Consider the following 21,581-nt stretch of genomic DNA (forward strand, 5'->3'; position numbering starts at 1 on the left):
GTGTTGCAAGCATGAAAGTGTCAACACCATATGTCCATTTGTTTAGATGAAAATATAAAAATAGTGAGTCTCCTGTTATCAAAAATAATAGCACTATTTTTGAAACAGTAATGAGTTGATCAATGAACAAAACAGTGAAGATAATTAATCCCGTTACCACACACAACTACAAACAAAATATAAACTTTATTGTACTGTATTTAAAATTATTCTAAGTATGTACAACTGTGAGAACTCTCACGAAATATATGCCACTGAGGACAATTATTTTACATTATTTCATTCTCTAAGAATACATATCTCAGATACAGGACTTTTTCCATTAAAGCTGCAGAATCTGCAATCAATAATGGATTTTATAGCAGAAAATCATGTCTGATAATCTGCAAAAATTATGTCTATGGTTGTGTATGTACAACAATTTCTTGATTTTACATATCATCAGGGAAAGTAAAATCTAGATGACAATGGGCAAAGGAGGAAAAATAAAGAACCTTAATTGAACTGAACAGTTTTGAATCACTGTAATGTTATATACACTGCACAAACGTGATGCTAAGTTCATCTCTTGATGATCCTGAATTTTTGAATCTTGTCAAAAATTTTCTGCACTTGATGTTCGGAATCAAATTCTTCTTTCAAATAATATAATTTGATTTTTTCTTGTGTATGGCACTCCAGCAGACCCCAATGTTCAAACAACTTAAGCGAATTCTTCACAGGTTCAACAGACAAACTTTCCTCTGAAAGAAAATGGAGCCAGCATTACGATTACATATTACAGTATGTAAATAAAAATAAACCACTTTGGAGGGGGAGAGGACAAAAGGAATAACAAATAAATCAGAATAAAAGGCTTGCAAATATTTGCAAGAAACACTTTGTACACACAAAAGCTTTTTAAGTCATGATTCCCCCTCTCAAGAAGAAGAAAGAAAAAAGACTTAACACCGCAAGAGTCAAAATAAAATAAAAACAGTGAAGGGTGTATACATTAATCGAAACTGATTTTTTCCTTTCTTCACAAAGCCTGATCTCCTGTTTACCAAAATGAATGGAATAGCACTGTAGTACCGATGAACCAACCCTGGTGGAAACTGTGTGTGACTCTTGATGAAATGAGAGTGTGCCAACAGATTAATGGGGAGAACTAGAGTGAAACCCCTTCCTTCATCACCTCTCTTCCATCACCACCCCATTATTATCTGGAAGCTTGTTTTCCACTACAGATACCTTCTCCCTATCTACAAACATGCCCTTGGCCTTGCTGCCATTAAGCACTATTATGACTCCCAATGTCGGTGCTGACTCCAAACATGCCACTTTATAGAATGATCAACTAAATCCTAACCTACGACTACAACTACAAATCCACAAAACACCCAAACTGTTTGTGAGACTTTCAAGACACCCTTCCAGAAACCTAAAACCCTTATCTGGTTAAGTTCGCGGCTAACAACTTCATGATCTGAAACCAAAGCCAAGATCCTGTACCCTCATTCCTCCACAGTCTCCTTCACACCATCTCTACTGTCTGTTCATCTACTTCTCCTTAGCTCAGCATGCCACCTCCTTGGACATAGACTACCACCTCTCTGATGGCATAAAAACCTCCATCCAAATCAAACCCCCATCAACAATATCTCCACAATGAGAACTGTCATATTTTCCACACTAAAAATTTTATCTCTATGGACCTATAGCTACAAGGTGGGGCAGCATGGACTCGATGAGTGAATTGTAAAAACATCCAACAAAGATAATTTAAAAAGGTTTTTGTTTCTGAAAACTAAATGTAATGCCATTTTCATTACGTTTTTTAAAATTATATCAATCAGGTGATGACCTTGGCGAGCGATGCACATATCGAGTCATTCAAAAACGTTTTTCAAACCTTTTCTCGTGTTATTCCAGCAATGACTTCTGTAATGGCCCTCTTAAGAGCTTCCAAGGTCCTTGGTTGAACTTTGTAAACATCTGCTTTGAGGTATCCCAAAATGAAAAAAAAAATCACAGGGGCTTAAAACCAGGAAGCAAGGGGGCCATGGAACGGCCCCTTGTCAGGAGATCAGGAGGCTGGGAAACACTATTCTCGCAGAATTTGGCATGAACAATGGGCAATATGAGGCATGGCACGATCTTGTTGAAGCCAAAAGGCTTCTGAGTCATATTCCTCACCATACTCTTCCATTTTGGGGGGGTAAAAGTTTCTCCAGCATCTCACAATAGTGCCCAGAATTCACAGTAACAGTTGCACCTCGAGATTCAAAAAAGTAAGGCCCCATAATGCCTATGGAGGACATAGCACACCAAACTGTCACTTTGGGGCTGTGCAGAGCTCTTTGGTGAAGTTCACGAGGGCTTTCACTTGCCCAGCAGTGAAAATTTTGCTTATTTACTGAGCCAGATAGGTGAAAATGTGCTTCATCACTAGACCACAGAATAGTGTCGGATTGCACAGAGACTAAGACTGCATTGCAAGCATCTGTACATTTCACCCAGTCTTATGGACTAAGTTCTTGAACAACCATCAACTTGTAGGGGTGTAAGTGAAAGTCAGAGTGTAAAATTCACCTTACAGTTCTGGACAATATCCCAAGAGCAACAGCACATTCCTGCACAGAGTGCAATGGAGACTATTCAATGGATGCTCTCACTGCCATGTTGTTTTCAGGTGTCCTCAGACTTTAAGGCTGGCCAGCTGGTTTTCTAGGACATGCACAAACTGTCAGTCTAACACTAGTAATCCATTTCCTAATTGTTTTTGGCATCAGGAACCCTGTCATGACGATTCAAACCAAACTGGCTATGAAAAATACTCTGCATTGACGCCACACTATCATTGTTTTTAACAAATGTGTTATGACAAAGCCTTGATGCTCATCAGACCATGGCACATAGAAGGGAGTGCACACCTCCAGTACATTGCAGTCTTACCAATGGTGTAACATAAGGGCATACCTTCCAAGCATAATCCATAACAGATTTTTCAAGCCACATCGACACATGTCCCTAAATTTTTGACCATGTTCACAAACAAGCTGCCCATAAACCCTTGCCACATGGAGCATATTTCTATGAAAGAACCAGGTGCTACACCTGTGCACCTATCCAGCACATCCTATTCCAGGATTCTCACACACACATCCTTTCATCAGAAGCAGTACCACCTGTAACACAATCATATTGTATGCCACCGTTGGTCTAACTTCTTCACAATCTTATGTGGGAATGATGATCAGCCAGCCATTCTGTTTGCTATTTCTTAATTCCCTTGTTCTATCTTACGCACAGCTTCTACAGCCATTTCCTCAGTACCACTGTTAAATAATTGCCCTTTTCATTTATGTAGTTATAATACATATATAATTAAATAATGCCTGTCATTCATATTTCTGATTTCCCGTGTGCCGAATTTGTTATTTTCTAGATTTGTTTCTATTTCACTTTGAATCTTTCTATTCTATCAACTGAAATTATAAAGCGGTTTAAGATGACCACACAGCCTGTATGTTGTCATTGAACAGTCAGTTTCAGTTTTAGTTCCATCTTGTTCATGTCAAGTCCATTTTCTATTTGCTGTCTTCAGAAAGAATGGGTTAAAGACACAACACTGTTCCTCTTGACAATAAGCACAGAGATTTTTCTCTAGTGTCACACCCAAAGTTTACCACTAAAGAAACTTCTCTTAATGCTTGTTCAATTTTTCCATTAAAATTCCTATTACCATAGTTATAATTGTATAGATAAAAAATGTGGCAACAAGAGAAAATGCATAGAAAAGATAAGGAAATGTGCAAGCTTCCGGAGCCAGTGGTTCCTTCTTCTGGCAGAAGGGTTTTAGGGGAAGGACTGGTAAGGTTACCAGATGGACATAGTTACGGAAAAGTCACCCAGAGCTCTGGGTTAGGGGACACCTGTTGGACAGAATGAGAATGAAACTCTGGTTGGTGGGGAAACTCAGGACGAGATCTGAAAACCTGAGGGCTTAAAGGTGGATGATAGGGTAATAAGCAAGATAGAAATTACCGACAAAACATAGTGCAATACTTAATAACAATGGAAAGTTAAGTGCATTGTATGTGGTAGACAGCTGAGGTGGGCACGGATGTGGTGGTTGGTGGTGGTGTGTGTGTGTGTGTGTGTGTGTGTGTGTGTGTGTGTGTGTGTGTGTGTGTGTTTGGGGGGGGGGGGGGGGGGAATAGACACGTCAGAAAAGAGAAAACTAAATGGGAGTGAAAAAAGGAATAGCTACTGAAAAGAAATGCAGAGACCAAATAAATTAATGTAAATTAAGGAAATGTGAACGGCAAGAACCAAGAGCATGTTGTAACATCAGTTCCCACCTGTGCAGTTATGAGAAACTGATATTGGGTGAGGAGCAGGGAATCAAGATGTCACAAGTGGTGAAACACGCACCGAGGTCACAACTGTCATGTTACAGGGCATGCTCTCCCTTTTATAGTATATGTTTTGCCAGTTACAGGGCTGGTATAGGTGGCGGTACGACGGTGCATAGGGCAAGCCTTACAGATCGTCTCGTACCTGTGCCCAATCGCACCACACACCTTGCCCGTTACCTTTGATGCCATCTCCCTCTATACCAACATTCCCCATGTACACACACCTGATACCAAGCCTTTCCTGCTCAATTTCTTCAATTTTACACTTATGAGCACCTACTTTATCTTTGAGAAGCAGAAATACAAACAGATCAGGAGGACAGCCATGGGAACCAGGATGGCTCCTCACTATCCCAACCTTTTCATGGATTGCTTGGAGTGGGCTTTCCTGGGATCTGTTAGCCATCAGCCCTTGGTTTGGTTCAGAGAAATTGATGATCTCTTTGCTATATGAACTCATGATGAGCCTGACTTCTTAAGATTCTACCCAATTAAACTTCAGAGGGTTCTATTCTGAATCAAATGGCCCCTTATATGTATCATATAACAACTGACAGGACAAGATATATTTTTCTTACAGCTTTATTTACGTTACTAGTCAGAAATGCATAATACAAAAATTAATACACTGCAAATAGAGTATTTATGTAACCCTTGACATCCTCCTCACCCTGGTTGACCTACAGCGGGATGACCAGTTGCACCAGACAAGTAACATTTCTTCCATAGAGAGTTTGAAGAATTAAGGTCTGCACCATTCCATCTCTCCCTGCTCTCGTTTCCATAATGCGGACTCTCTTCCACATATGTCTTGGTCGCTTATCCTCTTGTAAGGGCACAATGTCTCCCATTCTATATTTAACCCATTTCTTGTTCGGATACTGAAATTCATGAAAGTTTCTTAATTCTAACAAATATTCTTTCTGCCATCTATTCATAAAATCATTTTGCAATTTTTTTCATAGCTTTGCTTCTCTTCACAGGTCCTTAAGTGTACTAGGTTTAGGACCTGTGGGTATTACAGTTAATCATTCTCCTGTTAAGAAACAACTTGGTGTCAGTGCATCTGATTCCCCATGTGCGATTGGTCACGAGTTGTTGGTGGCTTCCATTTCTATTAATAAAGTCCTGAGTGTTTCTACATCTATTAGTGATTTTCCCAGATTCTTCCAGAGGCAATGAGAACCTTGTAAGAGTATTGGATCTTTTTCCAGTACATTCAAGATCGGAAAATGAAGTCATCCTCCAAGTTGTACGAGACCATCTTGAAGAAACAGGTTTAATGTTTTATCTTTCATTTCACTTGAAACTCTGTCTTGTTTTTAAGTGGGTGGTATTTCACTGGAAAGCTTTCCTGCTGAGCCATCTGTACTCAACTTCGTTTTGCTTACTCTAGTTCATGAGCAGTGAATTAACCCTTTATCTTTTCCGGATGTGGAACATTATGGATTAAACGGAGAATCCATGCCATTATGTGCAACAATTTCTAATAAGAACTGTATTTTGATGCGTCAATGGGACACACCCACGTGTTAATAGCTAAGACTTGTTTGAACATCTTTTGTGTGTTTAGTAATGGGTCACAAGAGATTTGTTGTTGAGGCCAACTTTGGGTTCAGGTTTATGAGTTAGCCATGGACGCTTATGCCACCACAGCATGGAAGACTGTAATTTCTCAATCAACGTTCCATGTGGTAGCAAATCTCACAGGTTGTCTTTGGTAGGGCAGTGTCTCTACCGTGATGGCATTAAAGTTTCATCACTTTCCATTACTCTATTAGCAACAAACATATTCCAGAGATTTGGATTGCTTCATATCCAGCCAAGTGCCACAAGGAATTGCTGCACATTATTGTGTTTGTAATGTTAAATAAATCTGGCAGCCTGGCAGAAATATCTCAGAAGGCGTGAATTCAATAGGGCAGCTAGTAATTCCAGCCGTGGAAGCATTACCCTTTTGATAGAAGAAACTCTGCAACTAAACAGACAAATGTATTCTTGGTATCGTACGATTGAATGTACAGCACTGCTCCATATGTCCTTTCTGAGACATCACAAAAAATGTGAATTTGTGAAATTTGCAGTTTTTGACCATGCATGCCTATCATCTAAGTACTATGAATGATTGCAGATGAGTGAGTCGTAATGTCCAAAACATCTATACAGGGGCTAAATCTGGAGGTAAGATCTCATCCCCATGTATGCCTTTACACCATGTACCTCGAAAGAGGATTTTTCCTGTTAAGGATATTGGTGAAAAGATGCTAAGAGGATAATAAAATTTTGCTGTTGTGTGCAGTAACTGAGCATTAGTTGTGAGTCCATCTTCTAATTTATTGGTAATGAGATGGTGATCGAAGAGGACTGAATCTGATTGCAGTTGGATGGTTGACTTGGGAGAGGGGACCAAACAGCAAGGTCATTGGTCCCAGTGGGTTAAGTAAGGATGGCGAAAGAAGTTGGCCATTCCCTTCCAAGGGAACCATCCCAGCAATGCGACTTAAGCAAATCACACAATCAGGATGGCTGGACGCAGATTTGAACCGTCATCCTCCCGAATGAGAGTCCAGTGTGCTAACCACTGCGCCAACTCGCCTGATCCTGATTCCGTATCCCAGTTGATGCCTAAGGCTGTGTTACGTTCTGTAACTGATCACCCTTCTGTTTTTCATATGCCCTTTAGTATATTAGAAATTGTAGCCCGTTCTGCCACTGGACATTTTATTTGTTACAACAGATCTGTCACCTGTTATTACACAGATGTGACCGTATTTTCATCCTCATAGCTAGCAACAAAGTCGCCCAGAAAAGAGGTTTTGTATATAAGTTCTACTGCAACAGGATTAATGTATTTAAACCTTACAGCCAATTCATGCAATGCTGCAGATAGCAGAAATAGGCTGCATGTGAAGCCAAAAGGTAAATGTGTAAATCTATAAATGATAGCATCTTGAAATAAATTACAGTTGACAGTATTTCAGGCAACAAATTCAGTCCTGAATTTAGTGTGTCATTAAATGAGAGTGAATCATTTTCTCGTGATGAAGCATCACACACAATTCTCCATTTTGTAATTCCCAGACTTAAGCAACACCCTGTGAGTAATACATTTCACGAAAATGAACGTTACTAGAAAATTTTCTTTGAAATGAAGTAAAACATCTTTTTGCATTGCAAGGATTTGAATAAAGGATCATATCTTTCTTTCTTAGTAATGAAACTACTCTCTTGTCTTCCATCATTTGGAACCTATCATGGAGGTTCAGCAAAATAGCAGCCTGTTTCAGAAAGAGCGATCGTTCTTGTTGTTCTTTCATCCCCATCAATTCTAAGTCCCAGAAAAAACGCATTTATGTTACTAGTCAGAGATATAAAATACAAAGATTAATACACTACAAAGAGAGTATTTATTTAACCCTCAACACCTGCTTTCCTTGAAGCTGGCCTCATCCTCACCAAATGTCAGCTATACACTTCTGTTTATATTAGACCTACTAACAAACAACAGATCTATATTTTGACAGTCACCATCCATTCCACATCAAATGTTCACTCCCATACAGCCTTGGCATTCAAGGCAAACCTATTTTTTCTGATGCAGACCAATCAGCACTATCCTGGTCTTCAGTGTATTAATCAGCTAATTTTTTAAAATTGTTAATCAGCTACTTTGACAAGACTAAGACTCCCTAATGTCATCCTTTGAAATGAGGTTAATTCTGTCCGACATTTTGCACACCACATCTACAATAGCTTTTCATTACTCCTCCAATCTCCGCAAAATCCTGGTCAGACACTATGCTCCTTCTGCTCCCATTTTCCTGCCCTATGGCTTCTACCCCGTGACCGTCCCTGCTGAAAAACATGCCCTATGCACTCTCCTATCACCACTTACACCAACCTTGTGCCTGACAAACCTCAGTGCCTAATTCACCTCATGTGGAATCTGCTTTCTCCCTCAACACCAATTTCTTGAACTACGCCGGTGGGAACTAGGGTTACAGCATGTCCTTGGTTCATCAACCTGGCTTAATTTAATTTCTTCAGGCTAAGCACTTCTTTTCAGTAACTCTTTCTTACGCCACTCCCTTCTCATTTTCTTGTTTCCTGTATCTTTTATTTTCTCATGTGTCACCCCCACCCCCTGCCATCTACCATGTATAATGCACTTAGCTTTCTGCTCTTATTAACTTTTTCACAATGTTTTGTCAATAACTTCCGTCTTGCTTATTTCCTTATCCTCCACCTTTAAGCACTCAGGTTTACAGATCTCATCCTGTGCAGTCCTCAACAGTCAGTTTTTCCTTCTTGCCCTGTGTGGTGTGTCTACTCTGACCCAGGCTCCTACGTGACTCTCCCATAACTCTCCCTATTTCCTAAGCCTTGCCAGTCCTTTTCCTTCATCCCTCTTCCTTCCCCTTCAACCCTTCTGCCAGAAGGCACCACTGGCTCCAAAAACTTGTTCATTTCCTTATTTTTTATATGCGTTTGCTCCTGCTGCCCCTTGTTGCGTAGATTTTTTTATTCACAAAATTGTATTACACTTTTCAAAAACATATTTTTTTTCACTGATATATACCACAGTTATTTGCAATAACTGATGTTCCCAAGAATAGAGAAAGTGATCTTCATGTAATTATAAAATGATAACTGACTATGATTTTATCAACCAGGGTATGTTCTTCCACTTAGTTTTGTTTCTGCTTTTAACTTACAGTTTCATTTTCTACTATTTACTATATATGGTCTGGTTCATTTCCTACAGATGTAGGAGCCACTCTCAAATTTTATGCCATTACATAAAAGTTTTTTTTCACTGAAACTGCCTTTCATACAAATGCAAGTTAATGATTGATGTGATTTCTACTGATACACGAACTTCATTCAACTTGATTCTGTTACAAGTATTGTATATTTTTAAATTATCGCTGATACGCTGGAATCTCATGTGTTCATTTTCAAATACGAGTTACATAAGGATATTTATTCTGTACATGGTACGTTGACATTTTTACTATGAATGATATTTATACGGCTTTGGAATGACATCTCCTTCCGCCATTTCCAAATTTTTTAATGGTTATCTGGTATGGAAGAAATTTCTATTTGTTGTTTTTGTGTATTCCTACAGTTTTGTTGGCTCAGTTTTGTTTCTGCTGTTAGCAAACAAACATCCAATTTATGTTGAACCCACACTGACTGTGATGCAAATTCATTTTTTTTAATTTTATTTACACGTCAAGTTCTCTAAGATAAAATTGAGGACCAAATCTACAACATCATGGAACATGTCAATACATGAAATTACAACATAAAAGTAATAACAGAGAAAAATAAAATGTTTATGAACCCGAAAAAAGTCAATCCATACGTTTAAGTACACACAGTCAACAATACAATAAGACTCTGATTACTTTTTCATGGAAATCTCAACAGAATAGAAGGAGTGACCCATTAGGGAACTCCTCAGTTTCGATTTGAAAGCGCTTTTGAAATCGACTGACAGCTTTTTGAAAATGGATGCAGCAGTATACTGCACACCTTCCTGCACAAGAATTAAGAAATTCCGATCCAAATGCAGGTTTGATTTCTGCTAAATTTAACTGAGTGAAAGCTGCTTATTCTTGGGAATAAGCTAATATTGTTAACAAGAAATTACAGTAAGGAATATATATACTGAGAAGCCAATGTCAAAATACTCAGACTCATGAACAGAGGCTGACAAGAGTTTCGTGGCCTTACACCACTTATTGCCCGAATTGCCCATTTCTGAGCCAAAAATATTCTTTTAGAATGGGAAGAGTTACCCCAGAATACAATACCATACGGCATAAGTGAAGAAAATAACCAAAGGAGACTAATTTTTGCATTGAACGATCACTCACTTTTGAATAATAAAAATGGCAGCATTAAGTCTTTGAACAAGATCCTGGACGTGGGCTTTCCACAACAGTTTACTGTCTATCAGAATAACAAGAAATTTGAACTTTTCAGTTTCATTGGTCATACGCCCATTCTAAGAAATTAAAATGTCAGGTTTTGTTGAATTGCATGTTAGAAACTGTAAAAACTGAGCCTTACTGTGATTTAGTGTTAGTTTATTTTCTACAAGCCATGAACTTAGGTCATGAATTGCACTATTTGAAACTGAGCCAATGTTGCACACAACATCCTTTACTACCAAGCTAGTGTTATCAGCAAACAGAAATATTTTAGAGTTACCCAAAATAATATCATTTATATAAATAAGGAACAGGAGTGGCCCCAACACTGATCCCTGGGAACCCCCACTTGACAGTACCCCACTCACACCCCACATTACAACCATTCCCAACATTGTGAATAATGACCTTTTGCTCTCTGTTGCTATTTTGTGAGCTACTCTTGGTATTTTATAATGGTCCAACTTCTGGAGCAATATTTTGTGATCAACACAATCAAATGCCTTAGTTAAATTAAAAAAATATGCCTAGCATTCAAAACATTTTGTTTAACCCATCCAGTACCTCACAGACAAAAGAGAATATAGCATTTTCAGTTGTTAAATGACTTCTAAAGCTGAACTTGTGATATAAAATGATCAATTTTCCTTACATACACAGCCTTTTCAATAACTTTAGCAAACACTGATGGCATAGAAATAGGTCTAAAATTGTCTACATTATCCTATTCTCCCTTTTGTAAAGCGGCTTTACTGCTGAGTACTTTAATTACTCAGGAAACTGACCATTCCTAAAGGAAAAATTACACATCTAGCTAAATACATGGCTAACATGTGCAGTGCAGTACTTTAATATTCTGCTAGGCACTCCATCATAACCACGAGAGTCCTCAGTCTTCAGTGATTTAATTACTGACTCAATCTCCCTCTTGTCTGTATCACAGAGGAGTATTTAAGACATCAATCTCTGAAAGACATTTGCCAAGAGAGTTATATGATTCCCTGTAGAAGCTAAATTTTTATTTAATTCACCAGCAATGCTCAGAAAATGATTGTTAAATACTGTACATGTCCGGTACCTGATTTATCATTAATAGAAATATTTTTGCTGCGAACTGACTTTATATCATCGACCTTGTGCTGCTAAGCAGACACTTCCTTCACAACTGACCATATGGTTTTAATTTTATCCTGTGAATTAGCTATTGTCTTTGCATACCACATACTCTTTGCCTTCCTAATAAAAATTTAAGCACCTTACGATAGTGTTTGTAATGGGCTACTGCCGTTTGATTGTGACTACTTCTAACATTTTGATGTAATTCCCACTTTGTTCTACACAATATCCTTATCCCACTAGTTGCCACGTGGGCTGCCTATTACTGCTAGTACCTCGTTTGGAACGTTCTAATGGAAAGTAACTCTCAAAGAGCATGAGAAGTGTGTTAAGGAAAGCATTATATTTATCATCTATGTTATCGGCACCTGCCACTCTTGTTCCTTGACAAAGCTTAAAAAACTCTCTATTGCTGTTGGATTAACTTTCCCACATAGTTTGTAATTGCATGTGACATCTGTTTGAATACAAAAGCCTTTTAGTGTTATAATTTGTGCATCATGGTCTGAAAGGCCATTCATGCTTTTACTAACAGAATGCCCATCTAGTAATGAAGAATGAATAAAAATATTGTCTATGGCTGTGCCACTGTTCCCCAGCACCCTAGTCGGAAAAAAACACAGCCTGCATCAGATCATATGAATTTAGGAGATCTAACAATATCCTTTATCTTGCACAATCATATACAAAATTAATACTGAAGTCACCACATGTAACTAATTTCTGGTACTTCCTATAAAGTGAATCAAGAACCCTATCAACCTCGAGCAGAAATGCTCTGAAGTCAGAGTTAGGGGACCTATAAACAACAATATTAGAAGTTTAGTTTGACTAAACTCAACTGACCCTGCACAAAATTCAAATATCTGTTCAGTGCAGTGCCATGATAGGTCTACGGACTCAAAAGGAATACTGTTTTTTACGTACATAGCCACTCCCCCATCCTGCAAGGAACTCCTTGAAAAACAAGTCAGCTAATCTGTATCCTGGTAAAGGATATAGAATAGCTTTTACCTACAATTTTACATACTGCCATTTTTTACTGAAGAAGGAAACAAAAGAAAAATTCGGAGTAGGTATTAAAATTCATGGAGAAGAAATAAAAACTTTGAGGTTCGCCGATGACATTGTAATTCTGTCAGCGACAGCAAAGGACTTGGAAGAGCAGTTGAATGGAATGGACAGTGTCTTGAAAGGAGGATATAAGATGAACATCAACAAAAGCAAAACAAGGATAATGGAATGTAGTCTAATCAAGTCGGGTGATGCTGAGGGAATTAGATTAGGAAATGAGACACTTGAAGTAGTAAAGGAGTTTTGCTATTTGGGGAGCAAAATAACTGATGATGGTTGAAGTAGAGAGGATATAAAATGTAGGCTGGCAATGGCAAGGAAACCGTTTCTGAAGAAGAGAAATTTGTTAACATCGAGTATAGATTTGTGTCAGGAAGTCATTTCTGAAAGTATTCGTATGGAGTGTAGCCATGTATGGAAGTGAAACATGGACGATAAATAGTTTGGACAAGAAGAGAATAGAAGCTTTCGAAATGTGGTGCTACAGAAGAATGCTGAAGATTAGATGGGTAGATCACATAACTAATGAGGAAGTATTGAATAGGATTGGGGAGAAGAGAAGTTTGTGGCACAACTTGACCAGAAGAAGGGATCGGTTGGTAGGACATGTTCTGAGGCATCAAGGGATCACCAATTTAGTATTGGAGGGCAGCGTGGAGGGTAAAAATCGTAGAGGGAGACCAAGAGATGAATACACTAAGCAGATTCAGAAGGATGTAGGTTGCAGTAGGTACTGGGAGATGAAAAAGCTTGCACAGGATAGAGTAGCATGGAGAGCTGCATCAAACCAGTCTCAGGACTGAAGACCACAACAACAACAACATAGTAGGTTTCAACCATGAGTTTGTGTTTTCTGCCAACATTTTTTCCTTGAATATAAAGAGGCTTTTCTAAGGAATTTTTTGTAGTTTCCTTGTTCATAGATCTGAAGATGGTTGTCACTTACAACTGAAACTACTAATCATACAGTAACTGTCTTATATAAATGCAATCTAAACATTAAACATTTTTGTAAAAGAATTGTTAAATTGTAACATAGATTTACCATTTTTTATCAAGTCTATGTTTTTTTCTATACTGGTTCCATCATTACTATCTATTTTCTGAATGATTTCAAGATATGAGCCACTATTAATTTTATTTTATTTTCATAAAATCATACAGTTTCGGTTTACACCATTTCTGTTTGGATACATTTGTTAGCTCTTTGATCATAAAATATCTGTGATGGCTAGTATCATTTTCAGAACTTTTCATAGCATCTTCGATTTTTTTGTAAATGTGTGAGCACATTGTTGCAGCTACTATAGTTGATACCTGACAGTTGCAGTGTTCTGGGCACAGCAGTTTCCCGGACCTTACTCAACCAGTATTGTAACATGATTTTCTAAACATCTCTATGGCATCGCCTCAGCATTGTTACAACTCTGCAGACAGCTACTGTGTGCACCTGCCGCTGTTAGTGCTCTGAAGTCGAAAGATGGTAACAGTGCTACAAACTGTCAGAGATCGTTGTATGTTATCACGATGATAGTAGTCATAAAATTATCCTCCTCAGAGATCACTTTATGGTGAATGTATGTGGACGAGTTGCCACCAAAACATAATGCACACATCATAGTAAGTCCACTGTCTGCAGCCCACTCAACTAAATTGAAATGCATCAAATGCACTACAAGTGATACAAAAATTGACTGGTAAACAACAGTACTGACTTGGGATTTTAGAATTTTGCTCATATGCAATCAGTATGTGAACCAGATGTGCTGATCCTAGGCTCTGAGTTTCAGATGCACTCATAGTAGTCTCAACCTGGGCCTGAGTTTAGCACTGTTCAATCTCTGCGATTTGACAGGCTACTGTTCCATAGGTAGGTCTCTGGAAGCCCTACTAAAGCCATTGTATTACTTGATGAAATTTGTCAAAATAAATAATACTGTCAACCTTAGAAACCCAACCGTGTTCACCATTTTCATTTTAAGACAGTAAATTGCACAATTTTAGGATCAGAATATAGGTTCTTGCAGCTGGAAAAAATAATTATGACCAAGTAACAAGTGCAGCAGTGAAACTGGCAATTTGGGAACCTCCACCAGCTACAAAAAATTATTCACAGCAGCATAAAAGGCCCACAACATAAATTTACAATGCTTTAAATTTAAAATGCCCATCACTTGAAAATGACATCACATCTTGCAGGACTGTCACTCTAATTTGAATAACTTCCTCCTGAATTTGATCTTTCAGTTTCTGGAAGGTGTATGGTGGTTAACATGAGAAAATCTGAGATTTTAATGACCCAAAAGGAAGAAATCACAGGCTGAAAGGTGGGGGAATCTTTGAGGCCACGATACATCTCCATTCTTCGAGATGAGCAGGTAAGATGATCTGTAGCACATTAATGGAATGCTACAAAATATGGCATGTCGCCCCATCTTGTTGGAAGAATGTGTTTGTAAGAGGGTTGTTTTTTAAGTAAGGGCCGGTTTTATTTTTAAAAAAAGATACAAATACCTTTGTAAGAAAACTTTTATTTTCTGATTCTACACACTTTTACCTATTTTTCTACATAGTTGCCTTGTTTATTTAAGCACTTGTCATACCGTACAACTAAGTTTTTAATTCCCTCTTCAAAGAATTCGGCCGCCTGCTCCGACAGCCAAGAGTTCACGGCCGCTTTCACTTCATCGTTGTCATTGAACCGCTGCCCGCCAAGATGGTGTTTCACGTACCGGAAAAGGTGAAAATCGCTAGGAGCAAGGTCGGGGCTGTATGGTGCATGGTCCAAAACTTCCCAGCCAAAAGAAACAAACAAATCCCAAGTCTTTTGAGAGGTGTGAGGCCTAGCGTTATCGTGCAGGAGCAAAACTCCTTTTGTCAGCATGCAGCGCCTTTTGTTTTGAATTGGTCTGCGGAGCTTCTTTAGAGTTGCACAGTAGGCATCTGAGTTGATTGTCATTCCTCAAGGCATAAAGTCCACTAGCAAAACACCGCGCCGGTCCCAGAACACAGTTGCCATAATCTTGCGCTTTGACAGCGTCTGTTTGCCTTTGACCTTGACGGGTGAGGTTGTGTGTCGCCATTCCATCGATTGTCGCTTGCTTTCGGGAGTGATATGGGATACCCATGTTTCATCTCCAGTGACAATTTGACTCAACATGTCATCCCTTTCTTCCTTGTAACGAATCAAAAAGTCCAATGAAGTGGCAAATCTATTCCCTTTGTGGTCCTCTGTGAGGACTCTGGGTACCCACCGAAAACACAGATTCTTAAAGTTTAGGTTTTCAGACACAATTTTGTACAAAACCAATCTTGAAACTTGTGGAAATTCCAAAGAAAGAGTGGAAATTGTGAATCTTCTGTCCTCACGAATCTTTGTTTCGACTGCAGCCACCAAATCATCAGTGATCACAGAGGGCCGGCCTGAGCGTTCTTCGTTATGGACGTTTTGACGGCCATTTTTAAACTCTCTAACCCATTGACGCACTTTACCTTCACTCATTGCATTCAAGCCATAAACTTCTGTTAACTGACGATGAATTTCTGCAGCTGATAGGCTTCTCGCAGTGAAAAAACGTATCACTGACCGTATATCACACGCAGCGGGCGATTCAATAATCGTAAACATTATAAAGTAGCACAGTGATGCGTACACGTCAGCTACAGAGCTGCGACTTGCATCAGTGTGAACGGGAAGGATGCCGGCAAGTGGCGCGGTGGCTTGTTGCAGCGTCCGCGCAAACTACGGGACTATAAGCGCGAATGGCCCTTACTTAAAAAACAACCCTCGTAGTTACAGAAAGATCAAGCTATCACAGCAGGAAATGGTTCAACATGTGAAAATAGTGTTCCGCATTCACAGTAACAGCACTGCTGCAATTGTCTTCAAAAAAATAAGACCCTTCAATTCCAAATGATGATATGCTGCACCACACTATCACTTTCTGTCTGGGAAGTGGTGTCTGATGAAGCATTTCAGGAATTTGACATGACCAGTATCTTATGTTTTGCTTGTTAACAAAGCCTGACAAATAAAAATTGGCCACATCGCTCATAATCAGATTGTCACACAGGCATGGGTTGTTGTTCATGAGTTCCAACAACTCCCGGCAAAAGCGCAATCGCTTTGGGAGCTCGTCTGAATTCAGTTTTTACACTGTCTGATTTCTGTATGGGAGGTACTGCAGTTTTTCGTGGAATATTCACTGTACCCTATGATCTGATGTGTCGAGCTGAAGCACATGGTTGCTTGCAGAAAGCCTGGGACTCTGGCAAAAGATTTCCACTCTTGCAAAAATCTGTGGAGTACAAATCTGTTTTGCACTTCTTCCCGCCTTTCTTACTACACTTTGATGCCATATGCCAATGAGACCGCGAGATTCTAATGAGCACGAAATACATGCTGTGCGGCCATGTAGCTGTTGTTTTTGTAAAATGCCTTCATGGCACTAGTGTATTGTTCACTGGTCCGCAACACCACCTTGACTGAACATCTCCTGTTCTCTAACTCCTAATGAAATGTGATATTGTCAGGGTCGCCAAATTACCTGTTTAACTGCTGCACCAGTTACACTTAAAATTAGCAGGGATAGAAATAAAGGATGTAAAAATTTTTACAATGTAAATGCGGTACACACTGAAATTTACGTACCTGTTTATAATGTTGTAAATTGGTATTACTAACTTGTACATGTAAACTGACAAGTCTTTCAAAGTATATAAACAAACAAATAAACTAAACACGTAAGACATACACATTCTATTCAGTGCTTGTAATCTGAAATCCACAAACCAACTGGACAAACACTGGCAAAAGTTGAGTAGAACCCTCGGGGCTTCAGAAGATTTATTTAACCGCTACTACTGGGAATTGCCGGAGAGGTCACCACACTTATTGGGGGGGGAAAAAAAAAAAAAAAAAAAAAAAAAAAAAAAAAAAAAAAAAAAAAAAAAAAAAAAATCTGAACATAGGCATAACAGCCTCACTTTAAAAATTTGTTTTCCAAAACCATTACTACAGAGGTGGATGTGAGAATGTCATGTGCTGAAGAGAACTTGACATGCCCTAGCCAATGAATGCACCATCAAATGTGCAGTATATATGGAATGATTGATAAATTATCGGCATGACAATAACAGACAGCAGAACTTCATCTTGAGTGTTAGCCCTAGTATGAGGCTCCACTGCATGTGTGACATTGTTTAATACCCAAAGGACTGCAAGTACGTACTTCTTTCTTCCAGACACCACTAATACAAACGTAACATTTCTGTGATAGTGATCAGCTCATTAATACACTTGGATTGCCACTGACAACACAAAGTTATTTCCTAATTAACCTCACTTCAAATTCTTCTATAATAGTGGACAACTGCAAGTGAGAAAGGTGATTGCCACCTACAAGTGTACATTATCCATACTGATGGGACGTTAAAACCTAATATTCCTTCCTTTCATTGACAAGTGTAGTACTAAATAAATTTCCAGTGCCATGGACAGAAGACTAATGGTTGATTCCTACTGCTAGGATCTGTTCTCAACAGTTAAAATGCTATCTCAAGGAAATATTGACTATGAAGTGGATGTCAGTTCTGTAATATATTTTTGATTTTTGGGGATAAGCTCCAACTGAAAGCTGCTCGTCCAGATGATGCAAGGAAGTTCAAAACCACTACTCTGTATACAGATATCACTACACTCTTGCTATACTTATTTGCCTGATATATTGCTACAACTTGTTTGTGGTGCATGTCTAGTGGTCAATACATCTGACACTACACCTCTAAACAGAAGCTGTCCAAAATGCCATCTACAGAGGCAAATTATCAACCCCCCACAGCATTTCATGGATGGAGACCATGTGACACTGTTTAATACATTTGTTGAAAGCGTACATACACCTCAGCAACCGCTTGATGCTATCTTGACGGAGAAGACTCTGTGTTGAACCAGGTTTCATTCTTCTGCTTTCTTCCAGCTCATACTTATCCGCAACACCACAAAACACTTCTACAATTTCTTCTGAATAAATTTCTTCATGGAAGAAAAAAAATAAAAAAAAAATGTATATGTGTGGATGGATATGTGTGTGTGTGCGCGCGAGTGTACACCCGTCCTTTTTTCCCCCTAAGGTAAATCTTTCCGCTCCCGGGATTGGAATGACTCCTTACCCTCTCCCTTAAAACCCACTTCCTTTCGTCTTTCCCTCTCCTTCCCTCTTTCCTGATGAGGTAACAGTTTGTTGCGAAAGCTTGAATTTTGTGTGTATGTATGTGTCTGTTTGTAATTCTATCGACCTGCCAGCGCTTTCGTATCGTAAGTCACATCATCTTTGTTTTTAAATATATATATATATATATAAAAAAAAATTATGTTACTCAAGAAGTACCCAAAACACTTAGGACATGGCAGCCCGTGACAGAAGTGTTGGTAGCTTCCTGTAGAATATGCACCTACTAGCACTAGCGCTTGAAAGCAGTAAACCTTATTAGAGTCACACTGGTGTGATGAAACTTCATGATGCCCATCATTAATAAGTTAATTATGACAGTTGACAACATCTATAGAACAAAACAGATTTAGTATATGTATTGAGGATGACTTCCGGACACTTCTGGGTTTCCGGTATAATTAACAATAAGTCACTTCATAGCCTCTGTAATATTCATATTTGCCTAGAGACATAAGTATGGAATTTACATTACACAAAGTAATTCACGGAGTGTAAAATATGCGCTAAGTACAAACAGAGACACAGTGCTGGGAGGGACCACAGAGTCGTTGTTGTTGTTGTGGTCTTCAGTCCTGAGACTGGTTTGATGCAGCTCTCCATGCTACTCTATCCTGTGCAAGCTTCTTCATCTTCCAGTACCTACTGCAACCTACATCCTTCTGAATCTGTTTAGTGTATTCATCTCTCGGTCTCCCTCTACGATTTTACCCTCCACGCTGCCCTCCAATACTAAATTGGTGATCCCTTGATGCCTCAGAACATGTCCTACCAACCGATCCCTTCTTCTAGTCAAGTTGTGCCACAAACTTCTCTTCTCCCCAATCCTATTCAATACCTCCTCATTAGTTACGTGATCTACCCACCTTATCTTCAGCATTCTTCTGTAGCACCACATTTCGAAAGCTTCTATTCTCTTCTTGTCGAAACTAGTTATTGTCCATGTTTCACTTCCATACATGGCTACACTCCATACAAATACTTTCAGAAACGACTTCCTGACACTTAAATCTATACTCGATGTTAACAAATTTCTCTTCTTCAGAAACGGTTTCCTTGCCATTGCCAGCCTACATTTTATATCCTCTCTACTTCGACCATCGTCAGTTATCTTGCTCCCCAAATAGCAAAACTCCTTTACTACTTTAAGTGTCTCATTTCCTAATCTAATTCCCTCAGCATCACCCAACTTAATTTGACTACATTCCATTATCATCGTTTTGCTTTTGTTGATGTTCATCTTATATCCTCCTTTCAAGACACTGTCCATTCCGTTCAACTGCTCTTCCAAGTCCTTTGCTGTCTCTGACAGAATTACAATGTCATCGGCAAACGTCAAAGTTTTTACTTCTTCTCCATGAATTTTAATACCTACTCCGAATTTTTCTTTTGTTTCCTTTACTGCTTGCTCAATATACAGATTGAATAACATCGGGGACAGGCTACAACCCTGTCTCACTCCTTTCCCAACCACTGCTTCCCTTTCATGCCCCTCGACTCTTATAACTGCCATCTGATTTCTGTACAAATTGTAAATAGCCTTTCGCTCCCTGTATTTTATACCTGCCACCTTCAGCATTTGAAAGAGAGTATTCCAGTTAACATTGCCAAAAGCTTTCTCTAAGTCTACAAATGCTAGAAACGTAGGTTTGCCTTTTCTTAATCTTTCTTCTAAGATAAGTCGTAAGGTTAGTATTGCCTCACGTGTTCCAACATTTCTACGGAATCCAAACTGATCTTCCCCGAGGTCCGCTTCTACCAGTTTTTCCATTCGTCTGTAAAGAATTTGCGTTAGTATTTTGCAGCTGTGACTTATTAAACTGATAGTTTGGTAATGTTCACATCTGTCAACACCTGCTTTCTTTGGGATTGGAATTATTATATTCTTCTTGAAGTCTGAGGGTATTTCGCCTGTCTCATACATCTTGCTCACCAGATGGTAGAGTTCTGTCATGACTGGCTCTCCCAAGGCCATCAGTAGTTCTAATGGAATGTTGTCTACTCCCGGGGCCTTGTTTCGACTCAGGTCTTTCAGTGCTCTGTCAAACTCTTCACGCAGTATCTTATCTCCCATTTCGTCTTCATCTACATCCTCTTCCATTTCCATAATATTGTCCTCAAGCACACTGCCCTTGTATACACCCTCTATATACTCCTTCCACCTTTCTGCCTTCCCTTGTTTGCTTAGAACTGGGTTGCCATCTGAGCTCTTGATATTCATACAAGTGGTTCTCTTGTCTCCAAAGGTCTCTTTAATTTTCTTGTAGGCAGTATCTATCTTACCCCTAGTGAGACAAGCCTCTACATCCTTACATTTGTCCTCTAGCCATCCCTGCTTAGCCATTTTGCACTTCCTGTCGATCTCATTTTTGAGACGTTTGTATTCCTTTTTGCCTGCTTCATTTACTGCATTTTTATATTTTCTCCTTTCATCACTTAAATTCAATATTTCTTCTGTTACCCAAGGATTTCTATTAGCCCTCGCCTTTTTACCTACTTGATCTACCATTCTTCTTCTACTGTATTTCTTTCTCCCATTCCTGTCAATTGTTCCCTTATGCTCTCCCTGAAACTCTCTACAACCTCTGGTTCTTTCAGTTTATCCAGGTCCCATCTCCTTAGATTCCCACCTTTTTGCAGTTTCTTCAGTTGCAATCTGCAGTTCATAACCAATAGATTGTGGTCAGAATCCACATCTGCCCCTGGAAATGTCTTACAATTTAAAACCTGGTTCCTAAATCTCTGTCTTATGGTTATATAATCTATCTGATACCTTTTAGTATCTCCAGGATTCTTCCAGGTATACAACCTTCTCT

General features: G+C 39.0%; 1 protein-coding gene across 4 annotated transcripts in view; it reads right to left on the bottom strand.

Annotated features, from left to right (window-relative positions):
- Positions 1-215: 215 nt before the first annotated feature.
- The window catches only part of LOC124787624 (glycerol-3-phosphate acyltransferase 1, mitochondrial), a 401,021-nt gene continuing 379,655 nt past the window's right edge, over positions 216-21,581 (bottom strand). For 3 of the 4 annotated variants that reach the window (XM_047254384.1, XM_047254382.1, XM_047254383.1), the window contains exon 15: positions 216-743. In XM_047254384.1, the coding sequence (XP_047110340.1) occupies positions 562-743 (182 nt within the window). In that variant the 3' untranslated portion in view covers positions 216-561. The remainder of the gene's footprint in view (positions 744-21,581) is intronic. The other variant, XM_047254385.1, reaches the window with a different exon arrangement.

This window comes from Schistocerca piceifrons, chromosome 3 (assembly GCF_021461385.2).
Source record: "Schistocerca piceifrons isolate TAMUIC-IGC-003096 chromosome 3, iqSchPice1.1, whole genome shotgun sequence".
NCBI lineage: Eukaryota > Metazoa > Arthropoda > Insecta > Orthoptera > Acrididae > Schistocerca > Schistocerca piceifrons.